This window comes from Anabrus simplex, chromosome 1 (assembly GCF_040414725.1).
Source record: "Anabrus simplex isolate iqAnaSimp1 chromosome 1, ASM4041472v1, whole genome shotgun sequence".
Lineage (NCBI taxonomy): Eukaryota > Metazoa > Arthropoda > Insecta > Orthoptera > Tettigoniidae > Anabrus > Anabrus simplex.
Window position 1 is genome coordinate 588,665,359 of NC_090265.1, and position 18,972 is coordinate 588,684,330.

The 18,972-nt window shown below is 41.1% G+C and overlaps 1 protein-coding gene across 2 annotated transcripts in view; it reads right to left on the minus strand.

Annotated features, from left to right (window-relative positions):
- LOC136870551 (methanethiol oxidase) overlaps window positions 1-18,972 on the minus strand; it is a 230,781-nt gene that overhangs the window by 62,562 nt on the left and 149,247 nt on the right. For both annotated transcript variants that reach the window (XM_067144925.2, XM_068227134.1), the window contains exons 2-4: window positions 11,951-12,117; window positions 8,398-8,583; window positions 3,389-3,548 (exon numbers count right to left, since the gene is read on the minus strand). In XM_067144925.2, coding sequence (XP_067001026.2) covers window positions 3,389-3,548; window positions 8,398-8,583; window positions 11,951-12,117 — 513 coding nt within the window. The remainder of the gene's footprint in view (window positions 1-3,388; window positions 3,549-8,397; window positions 8,584-11,950; window positions 12,118-18,972) is intronic.

Here is an 18,972-nt window from a genome sequence, read left to right on the forward strand (position 1 = left end):
TTTGGATCTCAAAAAAGCATTTGATAGTGTTCCAAGGAAGACCATATGGGAATGTTTAAGAAAGAAAAATGTACCCAAAGGGCTTATCCAGAAAGTTAAAATACCTTATGAAGACTGCTGCAGTTGCGTACAGATAGGAAACGGTAATTCTGATTGGTTCCAAACAACTAAAGGAATGCAACAAGGCAGTACCCTTTCACCCTTACTTTTTATCACTGTCATGGATGAAGTCATGAGAGAAATTAAGCAGAAGAACAATATGGACATCAATGCATTTGCATTTGCAGATGATGTAGTAATTTGGGGAAATACAGAGAAGGAAGTCCAAGAGAGGCTGAACACCTGGAATGAACATTCGAAAGCACACGGATTAACAATAAATAAATCGAAAACTGTTACTATGTCTGTCAACAGGCAGAAGAAGAAAGGAAAAATAATGCTGGAAGGTACACAGCTGGAAACAGTAGACCAATATAAATATCTTGGGTGCATCATTTCAAGTGATAACAGAATACAGCATGAGATTAACAACCGCATTCAAAAATCAGCTCGGTTTTACCATCAAGTTCAGAACCTCCTCTGAAACGAACAAGTTCCCTTAAAATCAAAGCAGATTCTATTCCAATCATACTTCACCCCCATAATAACATATGGCCTAGAAACCTGCACAACAACCCAACAAGTGGATAGCAAACTACAAGCCGCAGAAATGAAGTTCCTACGTACTATGGTACAGAAGACAAAAAGGGACAGGGTAAGGAATGAAAGAATAAGGGAGGAAGCTGGTGTGTACCCATCCCTGAATGAAAAAGTGACAAGGGCCCGTTTGAAATGGTTTGGCCATGTCAAACGAATGGACGATGGAAGGACAGCAAAACAGTGGCTACACACAGTCGTGGACGGAAAACAACCGGTAGGAAGACCTAGGAAGAGATGGCTGGACCAAGTGAAAGAGGACATAGGAACAAGAGGAGTCAGCTGGGATGTCGTCTTGAGGGAAGAGTGGTACATGGACAGACAGAAGTGGAGAGTGCTCGTAAACCACACCCGGGCAACTGGAGTGGAAAACTGATGATGATGATGATGATGATGATGATGATGATGATGATGATGATGATGATGATGAGTAGGTTATATGTGTATCTAGTTTGGTTGAGAGCTATGCTGAAACATTCAAACACATTCACCCATAATCTCTGTCATTTTCAACATTTTCTTTCTTCACTCCTTCTTACCCCCTATACCACGGGGACTAAACTTCAACTTTTCATTTTTATATACTGTTTATATAGGAGGAAGAGGAAGAAGAAGAAGAAGAAGAAGAAGAAAAATATAAGTTTAAAGAAATACATCATAATCTTCATATACTGTTGGTTAGGCAACCTGCTGGTCAGACTTTTCATGCAGTTTACTTACCTTCTCCTATTTTCTTTTGTTTTTCACCCTTCTCACCACCTATGCCGAACTATCCATCAAGAATTTGTTCAAACCACTTCCTAAACCCTCCCAGGAGTAATAAGAAAAATTGTGAAATTTTCAACCAGATCGCTCCATTTTTCAGAGTCTGCCTGATGACCATGATCATTACAGGCCTTTATGGCCTGACACTGTGGTTATTTGGTTCGAGCCTTGTTGGTGGAGGAAAAAATTCACCATCTGAACATTGGCCAGCAGGGTAGGAGAGGTGATGGTGTGCAATTCTTCATCAGTAGATTATGTGCAGAAAGCCTGAGTTCAATTCCAAACCTCTCGACAGTGCTCATATGGGATGGTGTTCGTGATTTGTCCTTCCGTGGGTGGGGATGGCAGAATACATCTGTGGTGTCCCCTGTCTGTCATATGAGGCGACTTTACAGCGGACTTGGGGCTTTGAACTTTGGAGCATGGGTTGGTAATCATGGTTCCCCTAACTGAGTTTGACATTGCTTCCATGCTTGTGCCAAGCTCCTCACTTTCATTTTTACTATCTGACCTTCCTTGGTGAACTCTTGTTCTTTTCTGACCCTGATAGTATTAGGTTTGCAAGGCGTAGAGAGTCTTTCATTGTCATACCCTTCATGACCCTTGCCTTTCTTTCACTGATAACTTTATTGTTTGAAGTGTTGTGCCTCTTCCTAATTTCCCTCTGATAGTGTTAACAGAAAGTTTCTGACTCATTGGCTGAATGGTCAGCGTTGACACCTTCGGTTCAGAGGGTCCCAGTTCGATTCCCGGTCGGGTCGGGGATTTGAATAGGTGTGATTAATTCTTCTAGCCTGGTAACTGGGTATTTGTGTTAGTCCCAACACTTTCCTCTTCATATTCAGACAACACACTACACTACCAACCATCACAGAAATACGCAATGGTAATTACATCCCTCCATATAGGGTTGGTGTCCAGAAGGGCATCCGGCCGTAAAACAGGGCCAAATCCACATGAGTAACACAGTTCGCACCCGCAACCACACAGATGTAGGAAAAGCGGTAGGAGAATAAGTAGAAGAGTGTTAACAGAGAGTGGTGGTGTATTTTCTTTTAAAACAATAATCACCACTACTCTCCTCTCAGTGCAACCCTCTGAAAGAATATGGTGGCATCACACAGCAAGTTGCATGATTTGTTTCCTTGTGTCTGAGTCTTGGGAAAGATGGATGACTTCATACATGTTCTCTCCAATCAGATTCTTCATTTGGTTCACTATCGACTTGGCATTCAGCCTCTTGGTCAATAACCATCAACTTTTCTCTCTACAAGAAGTGTCTTCAACATCTCTGGTTTTATGGCTTTGTGGCCAAGGTATCCGAGGTATCACTGGCACACACTGGTCTACAGTCTCATCTTAATGCTAAGCTGTCAAAATATTGATTTATTGGTGTGATGTGTTGTCCAGGATGTTCGAAGTAGCCATCTATAGCATCACATTTCCATGACGTAAAGACTGAGGTAGTTGGCCTTCATAACAGATTTCAGCTACATAGGTGGAAATAGGATAGGTAACAAGTTCAGAGAAGTTTGATTTTGGTGTTAATGGCAATTGCGGTGTCTTTCTGTAGGTGGGATAATTTCCCCATCAAGTTCCTTGCCATCACAATATGTTGATTGAATTCAGGTTTACAATTCCCTGTATTGGTAACGACAGATCCTAGATATTCAAAACAGCTGACATCATACCCAGCCACTTTTATAATGTCAGGATTGTTGTCCAGTATATAGTCACATAAATTCTATTGTTTACAACCCTGTACAGATCAGTCAAACATTTTTTACTACAAAGTATACTTACATTTAACAACATTTCAAGTGAAGTTCAGGCAACTCACAACAGGTATTTCTCACATAAAAACGAACTATAAGCATGTTTATTATTTTCAGCATTTCTCTGGATCACAATTAGCAAAATATCATACCTTTCACTTCAAGACTCTTAGCATCAATAAGTACGAAGTTCCCCTTGCCATTGCCATCCTTGTCCCCAAGTGTTGAGATCATTATCTCGCCTGAAGCCAGGCAGTGTGATGTATGAGGGGTAGATACATTCAGATTCTTCAGTGCATCAGGCTCGATAACCTGTAACAACAATTACAATCATATGAAATAATCCGCAACAAGTCACACATTTATATGTAATTTTATATCTGGAACTATTTTAGCATGATATTTTCAGAGACCTGGAGAAACAAAATTTCAGAGGCATAGAAATCAGATTTTATACAGCAACTGTTGTTTACAAACCAGTATAACTATCCCTTCCCTAAATATTGTTATAGCTTGTCTCTACAGCCAATGAGACACTTAATTCCAAGTTACGAATACTTTCAGCATGAATCTTTGAGGGGATTTTAGCTAACTTTCTTCAAACAAGCCCCAGCCACCTTCCAGAAGTCCTGGAGATGATCTTTTGTGTGCCAGTAAATCTACCGACATGAGACTGCCGTATTTCAGCACTTCCAAATACTGCTAGACTGAGCCAGGATTAAACCTGCCAACTTGCATACCAATAAAAGAACTCTACTCATATGCTGCACTCAATTCTGCATAGCCAAGACTGTCAGATTGACTCGTTCATCATCAGTATTTTTATAAATGTAATCGTAGTTAAAAAACAGTCACTTCGTGTAATGTAAGAGACCAGTCATGTGAGATAGTGGCTAGTCTTGAAAAAGAATCCATGGAGCAATTCAGATTTTTAATACTGATCGCAAATTTCTACACATTTTTGAAATCAATTTCTCAAGCTTTACTTATCAGTTAGAACTCAGTCCACTTCTCTCAAAAAGCTCTTACATGGACTTTACTTTATGGGGAAGAGGATAAGTCATTGGAAACTCAATTGCTAATTTTGGAATAGAATGCTGATCATTTCCTCCCCCTCTTCATGAGCATCAACTCTTCATAAAGCCCACTTGATGGCCATGATCAATGTAGCTCATTTTGCTATGTATTATCAAGAGGAGCAGAATTTGCTTTACATGGTTAGCCGATTTGAGTCCTATTGATGGAAAAAATGTTCTCCGTCAGAATGTTGGCTGGCAGGATAGGAGAGATGGTGGTATACAATTTCTAAACACCAGACTGCATGCCAAAAGCCTGGATTCGATTCCACAGTGTTCATACGGAGTGAGGGTATATGACACAGTTGATGGCGATTAGTCCATCAGATGGGGCGTTAAGCCTTGAGCAGAGCCCTCAGTGTTATATGACAGGAGCAGGCTATGTTCAACACCAGGTTTCAACCTCTCCCTATCATCATCATCATCATTCCCCATCCAGATGCGCAGGTCTCCTATCAGTGTCAAATGAGAAAGCCCTGCACCCGTTGAACTGAACATGTCCTCAGACACTCCCAGCACTAAAAGCCATATGTTAAATAAATAAATATCTTCATTCCTTCACGCTTAAATCTTTCTTCATTTTCTCAGAAACAGAGACAAGTGATAGAATCATTCAAATTCGAGGCATAATAATGTTCACGGTTCACTTAAAGGCTTGTGTGAATATCCATCATGTATTAGGATGGAACTAATTTCATGGCCATGCTTGTTGTTTTACTGTAGTCTGCTTTAACTAAGCTATACTGGCAGACGAAATTCCTTTAAAGGAATTTGCAGAATCAAGAAGAGATATGACAGCCCACGTGGTGGCCATGTAGTCTAAATGGTCCGACACTGTGGTTACTCGGTTTGAGTCCCATTGTTAAAAAAAACTTTCACCATCAGAATGTTGGCCGGCAGGGCAGAGGAGGTGGTGGTATATAATTTCTAGTCACTCAATTGCGTGCCAAAAGCCTGGATTCAATTCCAAACCTCTCTGCAGTGCTAATATTGAGTGAGGTGATTCGTCCGTCGGAGGGGACGTTAAGCCTCGAGCAGACCCCTTGGTGCTATTCGACAGGAACAGACTATGTGCCAGCACCGGGTTTCACCCTCTCCCTTCCTACTATCATATATCACGTCATTCATTTAATCTCATTAACTCCTCTGACGAGGTTGATGTCAGGAAGGACATCGTATCATAAAAACCTGCCATGACAGATTCATCTCACCTCATACCCGACCCCGTACAGAAACGGGACAAGGACTGGACAAACATATTATGATGATGTGGACAATGTGTGTGATGGCTAGCAGGAGGCAGTAATGCTAGCGGAGCTGTGAATGTGTGAATGTAGTCAGCAGCAAGCAAAACCAATACCCCTGGCAAACTGTCTAGGCATATGATAAGGAAGATGGCCGAGCTCCTTCAAAGATGCTGGAAGCAGGCTATCAATGGAGAAGGCACCTGGAATTATCTGGAAGTGGAAAATACGAGATATTTATAGAAAAATCTTCCACTGGCCCATAAAAACAATGAAGCTAGGGAGTGCTAATCAGTCATGAGACTGTCACAAGCCATTTAGATGTGCATCAGGAATATGTGAGTCAACCCGATGATCTTGGCTATATAGAATTCAGCGTGGTGTGCGAGTCAAGTTCTTGGACAAAGCTGTGTTGTGGAGTGAACTGCTCTGGGAATGACACTGCGCTTTGAGAGACCCTGACGGGGAGCAGGAGTTCGATGCACTGGAGTGCTGTGTGGTCGGTTAAGTTAGTGAGTACAAACTATGTGAAGCAGAACACTGAACATGAGTGTGCTTATAAATAACTGTATATAGCATCTAGTTTTATTAAATTTAGTTAATAGTCAAACACACAACACCTCCTAGTAGTCACTCTAGTTTTTAGCGCCCTGGTAACCCACAAAAATATTTTATTTCATTTTCTGAAAAGGTAAAAAGAATTCCAGCTTATTGTTTGGTACATAATATCTTCCATAAATTCAATATATTTGGTATGAACAATATAAATGCAGAAAACTAATTAAAATAGGTGATTTGTCAACCATAAACATGCTCCACAGACAGAAATTATTCTTCAATTATGAAAGCTGGATTATATGAAGCTTCTTTTCTTTTGCGAGTGCATTTTCAATCATGGTCTTACCTGGTAGGTTACTGATTTCTATCTATTACCTTTACTTGTAATACACTGCCCTGAGTTGACATATCTGTGCCAAAGTATCAAAGGAATACACTTATGTTAGCTTATTATGAACTTATTTCTAATTTTCCTCAAGCGTTTATTGATAACAAGACAGACGTGCACATTAATGGTGTCCCAACATAAACAATCCACACTGCCCCACTCCGGTACTGGAAAGAAGGGGAGAGAGTGAAGGGGGTAGTGTTGAAGGCCAATCCAATACAAAACATGGGGGAAGGGAGTGAAGGGGTAGTGTCGAAGGCACAATGACTCACCTTCTCGCTTAACGCATTGCTGCATGGACTGCATGCAGACAGCCCGCTACAAGACTTCGTTGTGATCGAAATGGGTACAGTGGCGGATGTATTGAAGTACAGCATTAGGTTACCTACTCGTCCGGCCACACGGTGTACGGGGCAACGCGTCTGGCCGCTCCGGGTTCGATTCTCAGCCGGGTCAGGGAGTTTTAATTGTAAATGATTATATCCCTGGCCTGGGGACTGCATGTTTGTGTCGTCCTTAACGTTTCTCACGTTCAACACTCAATTCCAATTACATGCAGGTTCATATATTGTGCAAGTAGGAGCAAAAGAACTCTATAAGTCGACGCCCCGAACAAATAGCATTTTAACATAAAAAATAAAAAAAGTAAACTACTCTGATAATTACAGTATTAAGAGGTAAAGGAGGTATTTAACCAAAAAGTATTTTATACTAGTTAGGAATATTTTGTAGCTGCATTATATTGGGTCTACCAATCCTTCTTCACCTCGTTCTTGCCATATTTCTATCCATCTCCAAACTATCTTAAGACTGCATGGTATTGCTTGTGCTATTGCTTGTACTATTGCTTGGGGTACCATGTGAGCCTCCCACATGCCAATAATATGGCCTCGATTCACCTGTGACAGGATAGGAGCCATCTTATTACAATGTTACAGTATAACGCCGGAATACACACACTGTGTATTCAGCACTACCTGTTCACTCCCTTCCCCTCCTTTTCAATACTGGAGTGGCCTTCAACACTATCCCTTTACTCTCTCCCCTCCTTTCCAGTACTGTAGTGGGGCAGTGTTGATTGTTTATGTCGGGACACCATTAATGTGCGTGCGTGTACTACAAAGCTTTAATACTTGGTTGACAAGAAATAGGTAAGAAATTATATTAAAACAGGATAGTAAGACATCCACACTATGTTATTTGAAAAAATCTATCACAAACAACTGTCCAGTACAGAAAATTCCATGCTATTCACTAATATGGAAAAAACTTCCTTGAAAGTTAATGAAAATCAATTTATTTATTTTTAATCTTGTATTCAGATTATACCTATAAATACCCCAGTGTAGGTTTCTTGCACTTAAGCGTTCTCAAAAATCATCTAATTATACCAGGATTTGATTGCATACTTTGACAATTCTATATCGCTTGTCACAAGTTGAAAGAAATCAAGATGGATAAAAATAGTGTGTGATGATATGGACATAATGTCAATATTAAATGGATAAAAGTAGAAATAATGCCATAAAAAACAAAATGGAATTCAAATAAAAGGAAAGAGAGGCCATGGAAGACCCAGATTATGATGGATGACCAGGTTAAGAACAGTGCAAGACAAAAGACCTCTGACAGGAACGTGGCAAAAGAGACAAAGTAAAAGAGATGGAAACTTCATTTATCCTAAGCTGGCTACATGTAGATAAGGGGAAATTATAATGATGATTTAAGTGCAGCCATCCAAAAAATGGAATGTACCACTCCAATACAAAGTGAACCACTTTAGATATAACACCAGCATAATCACTCCCTATGAAACTACACAGGTATCATAGAATGAAAACTACAAAAAAAAAATTCTACTCCCTTTTTAACTAACACTACAAATAGTTTCTTACCTTATGCATCCTAGGTGCTCGGGGATCAGTGCCGGTGTCCACCACATACACTCGGCTGCTGCCCATGCACGGGAGCACCAGCTTGTCACGCTTCTTGTCTTTTTCACTGTAGCAACTGCTGCACACATTCCAGCCTGAATGGTGGAGTTCATCTCCAATTTCCTTCATAGGTAATCGATGGATCACCTTGAAACAAACCACAGATTCCTTTATCAGTCTGTTTTTTCCAGACTTGATGAATTTAGACTGTTCTGGCTTAAATGTGCAAAACCTAACTCAGAAGTAAAGAGAGAGAGACACTTTTGGGAAGAAAAAGAGAATTCACACGGTCTGAAAGACTGGACCCCGGTAGTTAAGGGTTAATTTCCATCTAATTTTATCTGAAGCTATTTTTCGAACTTCCTTGAAGCTGATAATGGAAACCAGATCAACAGGAAGCAAATAAACACCATCATGGTAATCAGCAAGCAGAAAATCACCAGAGCTGTTATCATCACGAACAGAAACACTACTGAAAGTGTGTTGCCAGTTTAGCCATCTGGTAAGTATATAAGCAAGTGTTTTACATACAGTGAAAAAGGTGTCTGAGGGTATCTTTTAATGTTGCTAGAAAGAAAGTGTGGTAACTAACTACAGTATCATTAAGTTTCACTTTACACTATTTTCAAAAAATTTGACACAATACGTTAAATATACTGTATACCGAGTTTGGATTGCATTGTCTTTGGTGTATAATGGATATTGCAGTTAACAATGGACTGTGTTCCAAGTGAAAATTGTGATCATCCACGGAAAAAGCAGCGGAATGAATCTCAGTGGTCCCTTGCTGCACAAAAGTGGCACATGTATGTACACGTTATGTTAATAGGATGTTTATGTTCTTGAGCATTTTGGTGGAGCATTGTGGGAATAGTTGTTAATACACATCATATTTACAGGAGTTCAAGTGTCACTATTGACAATAAAGGATATAAGAGCTTTGCTTATAAAACATTTCAGCAATGACTGGAAATCTCTTAACACATTGTCATATTACACCAATATTGTAGACAGGCTCAAGAACTTAAAACAAAAGTGAACATCATCCTGCTAATGATGAAGATTTTGTGTGTGTGTGAATGCTTCTGAAATAGATGACCTTGTTGTATAAGTCTTAAAACTGACATCTCAGACATCTTTTTGTGTTGTGATATTCTGTTTTGTAAATCCAAACTCTTTTGTTTAAAATGTTAATATTTTCTGAGGGTGGTATTTTCTGAACTACTAAGCAATCAAAAACATTAGTACAAATGTGATATTGTGACCGTTTTAGTGTAAATGTAAATGGTTTTGTCCAGGAGAATGCGTGTTTGTTTCCAATACCAGATAAGTCTTTATACGCATTTTCAAATCCAGATAAATCACCAGTTAACTATCAAATTCAGGTACATCACTAACATATTCTCTATTATCTCATGGTATAATACACATATTTTTAAAGTTCTTACAGGATCGTAACTACATCCCATATCCTAATGTTTGCCCAAAGTTTCAAACTTGTGCCTTTTCAGAGATTGGAATGAAACATTTTTATTGAATCTTGAAAAGTTTTCTTTCAGTGTTGTATCTGTTTTTGCAACTAAATGACTCAATTCAGATTCATACACAACTATGAGAGAACTCATGTTGAAAATTTCATGTTAAAGGAACTGATACTTCCAGAGAAAATGATGGTGATAATTGTTGTGCTGATTATAGTTTCAAGAAGTACAACTAGGCAATCATCCTCTATTTAACACTACCGAGGGAAAAAATGGAAGGGATCGACATTTTGAAAAATGAAGATGTTGGCCAAAGAAAGACAAGGACCACGAAGGGTGTGAAAATGAAGACTTTCTAGGCCTCAAGGAGAGAAAATGAACATTTTGTATGAAAAAATGTAAATGTTCAACAGTAACAGGTCAAGTAGAGCATGTAGCTGGACCAACTTACTTCATTTTCATTTTATTCTCTCTGGAACAACCCGCCAGTGAATCACCAGGCATTGGTAGGTCTCCCAGTTCAGCTAGCTTTGAGCAATCCTAAAATCAAATCACTAACTGACCACTCCAATAATAGCAGGCAAAGACTTACTCTCGCCTGCAATACATTCTGAACTTAGCAGTTTGCACCAGTTAAGGAACAATATACAGTACTTACGTAAAGATATTGACGAAGCTATGCAATTAAAAATGGCAGTGACTACAGATAAACCTGCAATTTCAACCAAACTTTGTACACATGAGACTTACTACATCTGGAGAAAAATACTGTGGAGGTAAGACACCCCTAGCACCCATATGGTTGGGCGTTGGGGGGAAGAGACATGTAAAAATCATAGAAAACAACCAATATTAGTGTCAAATCCATACATTTTGGGGTCAGTGAAGTGAATTGTAACACTTGGGATGCTGTTTAAGTCCAACTCCAGCCTCCAACAGCATAGGGAGGGGAGATGAAAACGGGTGAAAAAGAAAATGTCCAAAATGATCGAGATTAGTGTAGAATCCATGGTTTTTGGGTTTGCTAGGCTGAATGGTGACCTCAGACAATATGGGCTGCAACAAGGACAAAGCTTCACATGAAACAAAATAATCTAAGAAAAAACTTAATTAAACACACAATAATAATTTTTTTGCTATTGGCTTTACGTCGCACCGACACAGATAGGTCTTATGGCGACGACGGGACAGGAAAGGCCTAGGAATGGGAAGGAAGCTGCCGTGGCCTTAATTAAGGTACAGCCCCAGCATTTGCCTGGTGTGAAAATGGGAAACCACGGAAAACCATCTTCAGGGCTGCCGACAGTGGGGTTCGAATCCACTATCTCCCGGATGCGAGCACACAGCTGCGCGCTCCTAACCGCATGGCCAACTCACCCGGTAACAATAATTCTAAACTACAACATAATTCGTTAAATATCAATCAAAGTCACAATAAAGAAATCTACAAAAATTCACTTGATGCATAGTCAAGAGGTACTACAAATCCTAAAAGCAGACAATCAAAAAGTACCGGTACCTGGGCAGCGCATGGAGCAATTTCATATCGAGAGACATTATCTGACCTATTTATAACAAATGCTGTGGAGTAGCATGGGTCCTCTAGTACAATTATTATTGCACAATCCTCGTATTTTTGCAGACTGCTGTTAGATTTTTCTCTGTATCTATTATGCTATAATAGGAAATTTTATCCATAACTTGGCGCATCAATAATGATTAGCTCTTTAATATTCATTAGTAGTTTGGTTTTTTTTTTTTTTACAATTTGCTTTATGTTGTACCAACACAGATAGGTCGTATGGCGATGATGGGATAGGATAGGGCTAGGAGTTGGAATGGAGCAGCCAAGGCCTTAATTAAGGTACAGCCCCAGCATTTATTGGTGTGAAAATGGGGAACCACAGAAAACCATCTCCAGGGTTGGTGACAGTGGGGTTCGAACCCACTATCTCCCGGATGCAAGCTCACAACTGTCCACCCCTAACCACACAGCTAACTCACCCAGTTTCAGTAGTAGAAGTATTGCTTACCTTGCAGTAATCTGCACTCTCAGGGTCCACATCTATTGTAGCTAGATAGTCAGGTTTCTTGGAGTTTTCAGGGTCAGGTTGGATGCATGGAATATACACAATACGTTCGCGAGGACCCCTGCGCATGGCATCCAATGGTGTAGCATAACCTGGACCGCAGTGACATCCTGAAACATATATAGTTACCACCATACTTTCACAATTGATACCATACTGAATGTTTAAAATTCATCCACTGATTTCCAAGCTTATGTGTATTAACTCTTATACAACTAAGGACCTAACTTGACTGATCCACCTGAACCACACAACTTTTGGGGGTCTTTCTAAAAGTGGAATTTCTGCTATAATATAATACACTGACTGACAGAGCAAATGCAACACCAAGAAGGAGTGGTTCGAAAGGGATGAAAGTTGGGGAAAAAACAGAGACGGCACGGACGAATAATTGATGTTTATTTCAAACCAATATGCAGGTTACACAATGCGCACGGCATCGACTCAGTAGGATGTAGGACCACCGCGAGCGGCGATGCACGCAGAAACACATCGAGGTACAGAGTCAATAAGAGTGCGGATGGTGTCCTGAGGGATGGTTCTCCATTCTCTGTCAACCATTTGCCACAGTTGGTCGTCCGTACGAGGCTGGGGCGGAGTTTGCAAACGGCGTCCAATGAGATCCCACACGTGTTCGATTGGTGAGAGATCCGGAGAGTACGCTGGCCACGGAAGCATCTGTACACCTCGTAGAACCTGTTGGGAGATGCGAGCAGTGTGTGGGCGGGCATTATCCTGCTGAAACAGAGCATTGGGCAGCCCCTGAAGGTACGGGAGTGCCACCGGCCGCAGCACATGCTGCACGTAGCGGTGGGCATTTAACGTGCCTTGAATACGCACTAGAGGTGACGTGGAATCATACGCAATAGCGCCCCAAACCATGATGCCGCGTTGTCTAGCGGTAGGGCGCTCCACAGTTACTGCCGGATTTGACCTTTCTCCACGCCGACGTCACACTCGTCTGCGGTGACTATCACTGACAGAACAGAAGCGTGACTCATCGGAGAACACGACGTTCCGCCATTCCCTCATCCAAGTCGCTCTAGCCCGGCACCATGCCAGGCGTGCACGTCTGTGCTGTGGAGTCAATGGTAGTCTTCTGAGCGGACGCCGGGAGTGCAGGCCTCCTTCAACCAATCGACGGGATTGTTCTGGTCGATATTGGAACAGCCAGGGTGTCTTGCACATGCTGAAGAATGGCAGTTGACGTGGCGTGCGGGGCTGCCACCGCTTGGCGGTGGATGCGCCGATCCTCGCGTGTTGACGTCACTCGGGCTGCGCCTGGACCCCTCGCACGTGCCACATGTCCCTGCGCCAACCATCTTCGCCACAGGCGCTGCACCGTGGACACATCCCTATGGGTATCGGCTGCGATTTGACGAAGCGACCAACCTGCCCTTCTCAGCCCGATCACCATACCCCTCGTAAAGTCGTCTGTCTGCTGGAAATGCCTCCGTTGATGGCGGCCTGGCATTCTTAGCTATATACGTGTCCTGTGGCACACGACAACACGTTCTACAATGACTGTCGGCTGAGAAATCACGGTACGAAGTGGGCCATTCGCCAACGCCGTGTCCCATTTATCGTTCGCTACATGCACAGCACAGCGGCGCATTTCACATCATGAGCATACCTCAGTGACGTCAGTCTACCCTGCAATTGGCATAAAGTTCTGACCACTCCTTGGTGTTGCATTTGCTCTGTCAGTCAGTGGATAATGTAATGTATGTTATTGGCATCACGTAACCTCACCGAAACATGCAATAATGAATAAATTCGTCTACATAAGGTTGGCATCATGAAGTGCATCTGGCTGTACAGTTTGGCCAAATCAATATACGGAATGCTGACCTCAATAAATTTGGGAAAAGGCCAGAAAGAAGTAGTTATTAGTTGTACATTCCACCAACAACTATGATTTCCAGAGTCACTGATGTGTCATAATTTTGTCACAAGGGAGTTCTTTTTCATAATGGTAAATCTACTGACATGAGACTGGCATATTTCAGAACCTTTTAAGACCACTGGACTGAGCTTAGATCATACCCATCAACCTCGGCTCGGAGAGCCAGCGTTCTACAGCGTGAGCTGCTCAGCCCTGGCCATCCTAGAAAAATACTGGTACTTGTGGATCATACATACATACATACATACATACATCCTCATTAGAGACAGTATTGCTTTTCAGCATTCAGTCTGCAAGCCTCTGCAAATTTACAATCCTCTATTCGTGACTAGCTGTGTGGCCTCATTTAGTTCCACACCTCCTATCTTTAAGTCATTAGAAACTGAGTCTACCCATCATCATATTCTTGGTCTCCCTCTAGTTCTCTTACCCAACATGACAAAGTCCATTATTTTCCTAGGTAACCTGTCCTTCTTTGTTTGCCTCACATGACCCTATCACCAGACCCAGTTTATGTGTTCAACTTCATCCATTAAGTTCATTCCTAACTTAGCCCATCTCCTCATTCCAAGTACCCTCCTGCCATTGTCACCAACCGTTGTCTCAGCAAACATTCTCGCTATTTTCATGTCTGATAATTCTAACTTATGAATAAGATATCCTGAGTCCACCCAGCTTTCACTCCCATAAAACAAAGTTAGTCTGAAACTAGACGGTGTAAAGACAGTTTCATCCTGGAGTAGACTTTCTCAGAGAACACTATTGATTGCAACAGTGAGCTAACTGCATTAGCTTTGCTGCACCTTCATTCAGTCTCACTTACTATTGGCCAGTTGAACAAAGAGCTTCAGTGAGTGGCCAAAAGTTCTGGATTACTCTTTGTAGACGGCAACAGTTGGATTGATGACAGGCACTTCAACAGAGATAGACTTCACCTAAACCAATGAGGAGTGGTGAGACTAGATGGACTCTTTTTGAGTGTTACCGAGTCCTTTTCCACCCAACCAGATCACGGCGCAGAACAGGCAGTCAAATGACGATCCATAATGGGAGCAGATTTGATGCAGCTACAGCGACAACAGAGCCACCAACAGGACACTTCGAGAGGCAGTGATACCAGATCAGGTAAGTTTCTTAGACTGTTGCAGGTAAACTATGGAAGTATTGGAAATAAATTCACAAAATACAAAAACTTGGTCGATCGAATGACCCTGATATAATTGTGGGAACGGAAAGTTGGTTATTGGATAATCTATATAATTCAGAAATATTCAGGTCAAAATTTCTAATGTTTAGACAGGATAGAGGGTCTAAAGGAGGGGAATTTTCATTTGTGTTAGGTCAGAGCTAAGCAGTACATTAAAATGGGTTCTTGATGACTGTGAAGTAATTGGGGTGGAGGTAAATAAAGCACCCAATAAACAAACTATAGTCATTATTGGAGCTTATCACCCTCTGAAATCAGGTTAAACACGATCGCTCGTCTTACAGAATTGACATGTGCAAATATAAGCTACGGATAAAGAATGTAATTGTAGGGAATCTAAATCCATCATCAGTAACTGGGCTGGGTCAACTACAAGGGGTGCCTATCGCAGGAAGCAGTTAACTTATTAGTGTGGAATAATGGTTTTTCCCAAGTTGTTTCAAAGAACATTTTTAGATGTTTTTCTAGTCAGACTGGACAACATAGTTATATCTTGTGACGTAATTCAGTGAATTAGTGACCACAGTGCAGTGGTACTTGATCTCTCTTGGGGAACTTGTAATAAAAGGCATGTGGGAATTTCTAAGACTATTTGGTGCATGAGAGGGGAGACTCCATAGATTTTCAAAACTATTTGAGGTTGTGTTATACTAATTGGTTAAAGGAGGGCAAGGGGATGGACGACATTTGGGAGAATTTCAAAACTATTTTAAATAATGGATTGAATAAATTTTTTCCCTATAAGATAATTAGGGAAAATTAAGATCTGCCGTACTACATCACTTCTGTTAGGAAGCTTAAATGTAAGACTAGGGGAGAGTTCAACAGAAGAAATAATAATGTTGCATGCAAAGTAGAATATATAAGTTTGGTGGAGCATTTGCTAGCAGAAAAGGAAGTGGCTGAAGAGAAATCCTATCTTGACAATATCCTAAATGAAAATAAAATTTCCTGGAACCTTTTTTTAATATATATACAAAGAATAAAGGAAGAGAACAAGTCAATTCCTTCTCTTTTTATAGGAATGGATTTACGTAGGTGGTTTGAAAAGTTCTCGGAATGTACTAGAATTAAGTATCTTACCTCGGTGGAACTGCTTTTATTTTTCAACATAGTCTCCCTGTAGACAAATGCATTTGGTCCAGCAATGTTCCAATGCCTTGATCCCATCTCGAAAATGAGATTCCTCCAGGCCTGCAACATACCTCTCCAATTCGGCTGTCAGTTCTTCCCTTGTAGAAAATATCCGTCCACCGAGGAAAATTTTCAGCTTGGGGAATACATGAAAGTCTGATGGTGCCAAATCAGGTGAATAAGGTGGATGTGGCAACAATTCGTACCTCAGTTCATGAAGTTTTGCCATGGCAACAACACTTGTGTGCGGCGGAGCATTGTCCTGATGAAAGATGACCTTTTTCCTTGCCAAACTAGGCCTTGTTTCGCGTATCTTTTCCTGTAATTGGTCTAGGAGGTTTGCATAGTATTGCCCCGTAATTGTTTGGCCAGTAGGAAGATAATCTTTTAGCAGAATGCCTTTTGCATCCCAGAAAACTGAGGCCATGACCTTTCCGGCCGAACGCACTGCCTTTGCTTTCTTTGGTGGTGGTGAATCAGCACGTTTCCACTGCTTTGACTGCTGTTTTGTCTCTGGGGTATAGTAGTGGACCCAAGTTTCATCTGTAGTCACAAACCGGTGCAAAAAATCTTGTTGGTTGCACTGAAAACGGGCCAGACTTTGTTCGGACATTTCCAATCTGGTGCGTTTATTGTCCAATGTCAAGAGCCACGGCACCCATCTTGCGGATAATTTATTCATACCCAATTCTTCGGTTAAAATATAATATATCCATTCAGAAGACATCCCTACAGTTTCAGAAATCTCCCGCACTTTCAGTCGACGATCCTCCATGACCATTTTATGCACTTTTGTGATAAATTCTGGGGTCGTAACACTTTTTGGCCGTCCACTACGCGGATCGTCATCCAAGCTCTCCCGACCAAATTTAAACTCGCTGGTTCACTTGGCAACAGTTGAAAATGAAGGAACAGAGTCCCCCAGTGTGTTCTGAAAGTTGGCATGAATATCCTTTGCTTTCATACCTTTCTTTACAAAGTATTTAATCACTGCTCGAATCTCAGTTTTTTCCATTGTCACAAATCACTACGCGAGAACAACAACAAAGAGTCATCACTACCACACTCCTGCAGCTAGAGCACTGACACGCCATGTGTTCACTCACAAAGGATGTGTGATTATTGCACGGGAACCTCGTTGCTCTAGCACTGACATCTAGCGGTGATTCTGAGAACCTTTCAAACCGTCCTCGTATAAACCTGATAAAGGAAAAACGGAAGCATTAAATAAGCACTATGGAGAGGTTTTTAATCCGGCTGCAAACTCATTCAGGGACGATTTTCCAAAAACTAATTATGATTTCCAAATTAAAGCTTCATTATTACATAAAGGTCTTTCCCATCACTCTTGTGGCCTAGATTCTATTTCCGGAGAGGTACTTAAACTCAGGGATAAAGTGATTCCACCGTACTTAATAAGAATCTTTAATATATCACTGAACAATACGAAGGTTCCAGATGATTGGAAATCAGCCATTGTACGTGTAGTTTTCTGTTCACAAAGAGGGTGACAAGAACGACTTGAATAACCACAGACCATTAAGTTTGACGCCAATCGTATGCAAACAGAGCAATTAGTAATAGATTGAGATTTAAAATGGGACTCTTCTGGAATGATAGCATGGTTTTAGGGAAGGCTTCTCCTGCGAAAGCCAACTGTTTTCCGTACATCAAGGTATATTGGATAAACTTGACAATGGGTAAAGGACTGATGTGGTAGTAATTGATTTTACTAAGGCATTCAATCGTGTGCCACATGGCATCCTCCTTAACAAATTAGCGCATATGGAAATTGACATCAGAGTGGTGAAATGGATACAAGAACTCCTTAATGGAAGATCTCAGAAGGTGCGCATGGGAGAAACACTATCTTCTCCAATAAACATCATGTCTGGTGTGGCTCAGGGTAGTGTTACTGGGCAATTCTTTTCATGAATGATATGCCTGATTTGATAAAATCGGAAGTGCACTTCTTTGCTGATGATTGCATCATATAACAGGAGATAAAGACAGAGGAGGATGAATTATTACTTCAGCAGGATATAGATACGATTGAAAACTGGGCGCATGAAAACTGAATGAAAATCCACAGCGGAAAAAGCAAGAAATTGTGTTTCAGAAAAAAATTGGCCTCTAGCCGAATCTAGCTTTGCTTCCACTTATACCAGGATCATCACTTTCATCTTTCCTATCTGAACGCTTATTCTCTTCCGACGCTCACTGTATTTAAATTGCAAGTCCAAAAGAGTATTTCATTTTCATGCATTTTATGGGTTTTTTCTTTCCTTCACCTAATACCACTGGAGTCTGAAAAGAATAACACTTGACCGATGGAAGTGGTACAGAAAGATGTCTGAGAAGATACCGACACAAATTCCTTGATGCATTATTAGACTCGCCTGAGGACCCATGATCACTTTCTCTCAAGTCGTCCTTGTAGGAGTAGGGTTATACAATCCACTGTGGTCCTTAACCCTTTAGAGGAGACATTCTCACAGGGACTGTATGTAAGTAGGGTAGCATCCTGCTTCACAGATCTTGTAGTCAGCACGCTCTGAACGTTTTAATGGGAGTACCTGAGTCCTGCTTCCATTTGATAGGTGAGGGAGTCCTTGCAAAAAACTGTATCACGAAAATGGAATTCATTGGGGAGCTATCAATATTAAAGGGGGCTTATGGAAGAAAGAAAGTATAACTGGTTGAGCCAGCAAAGACAAT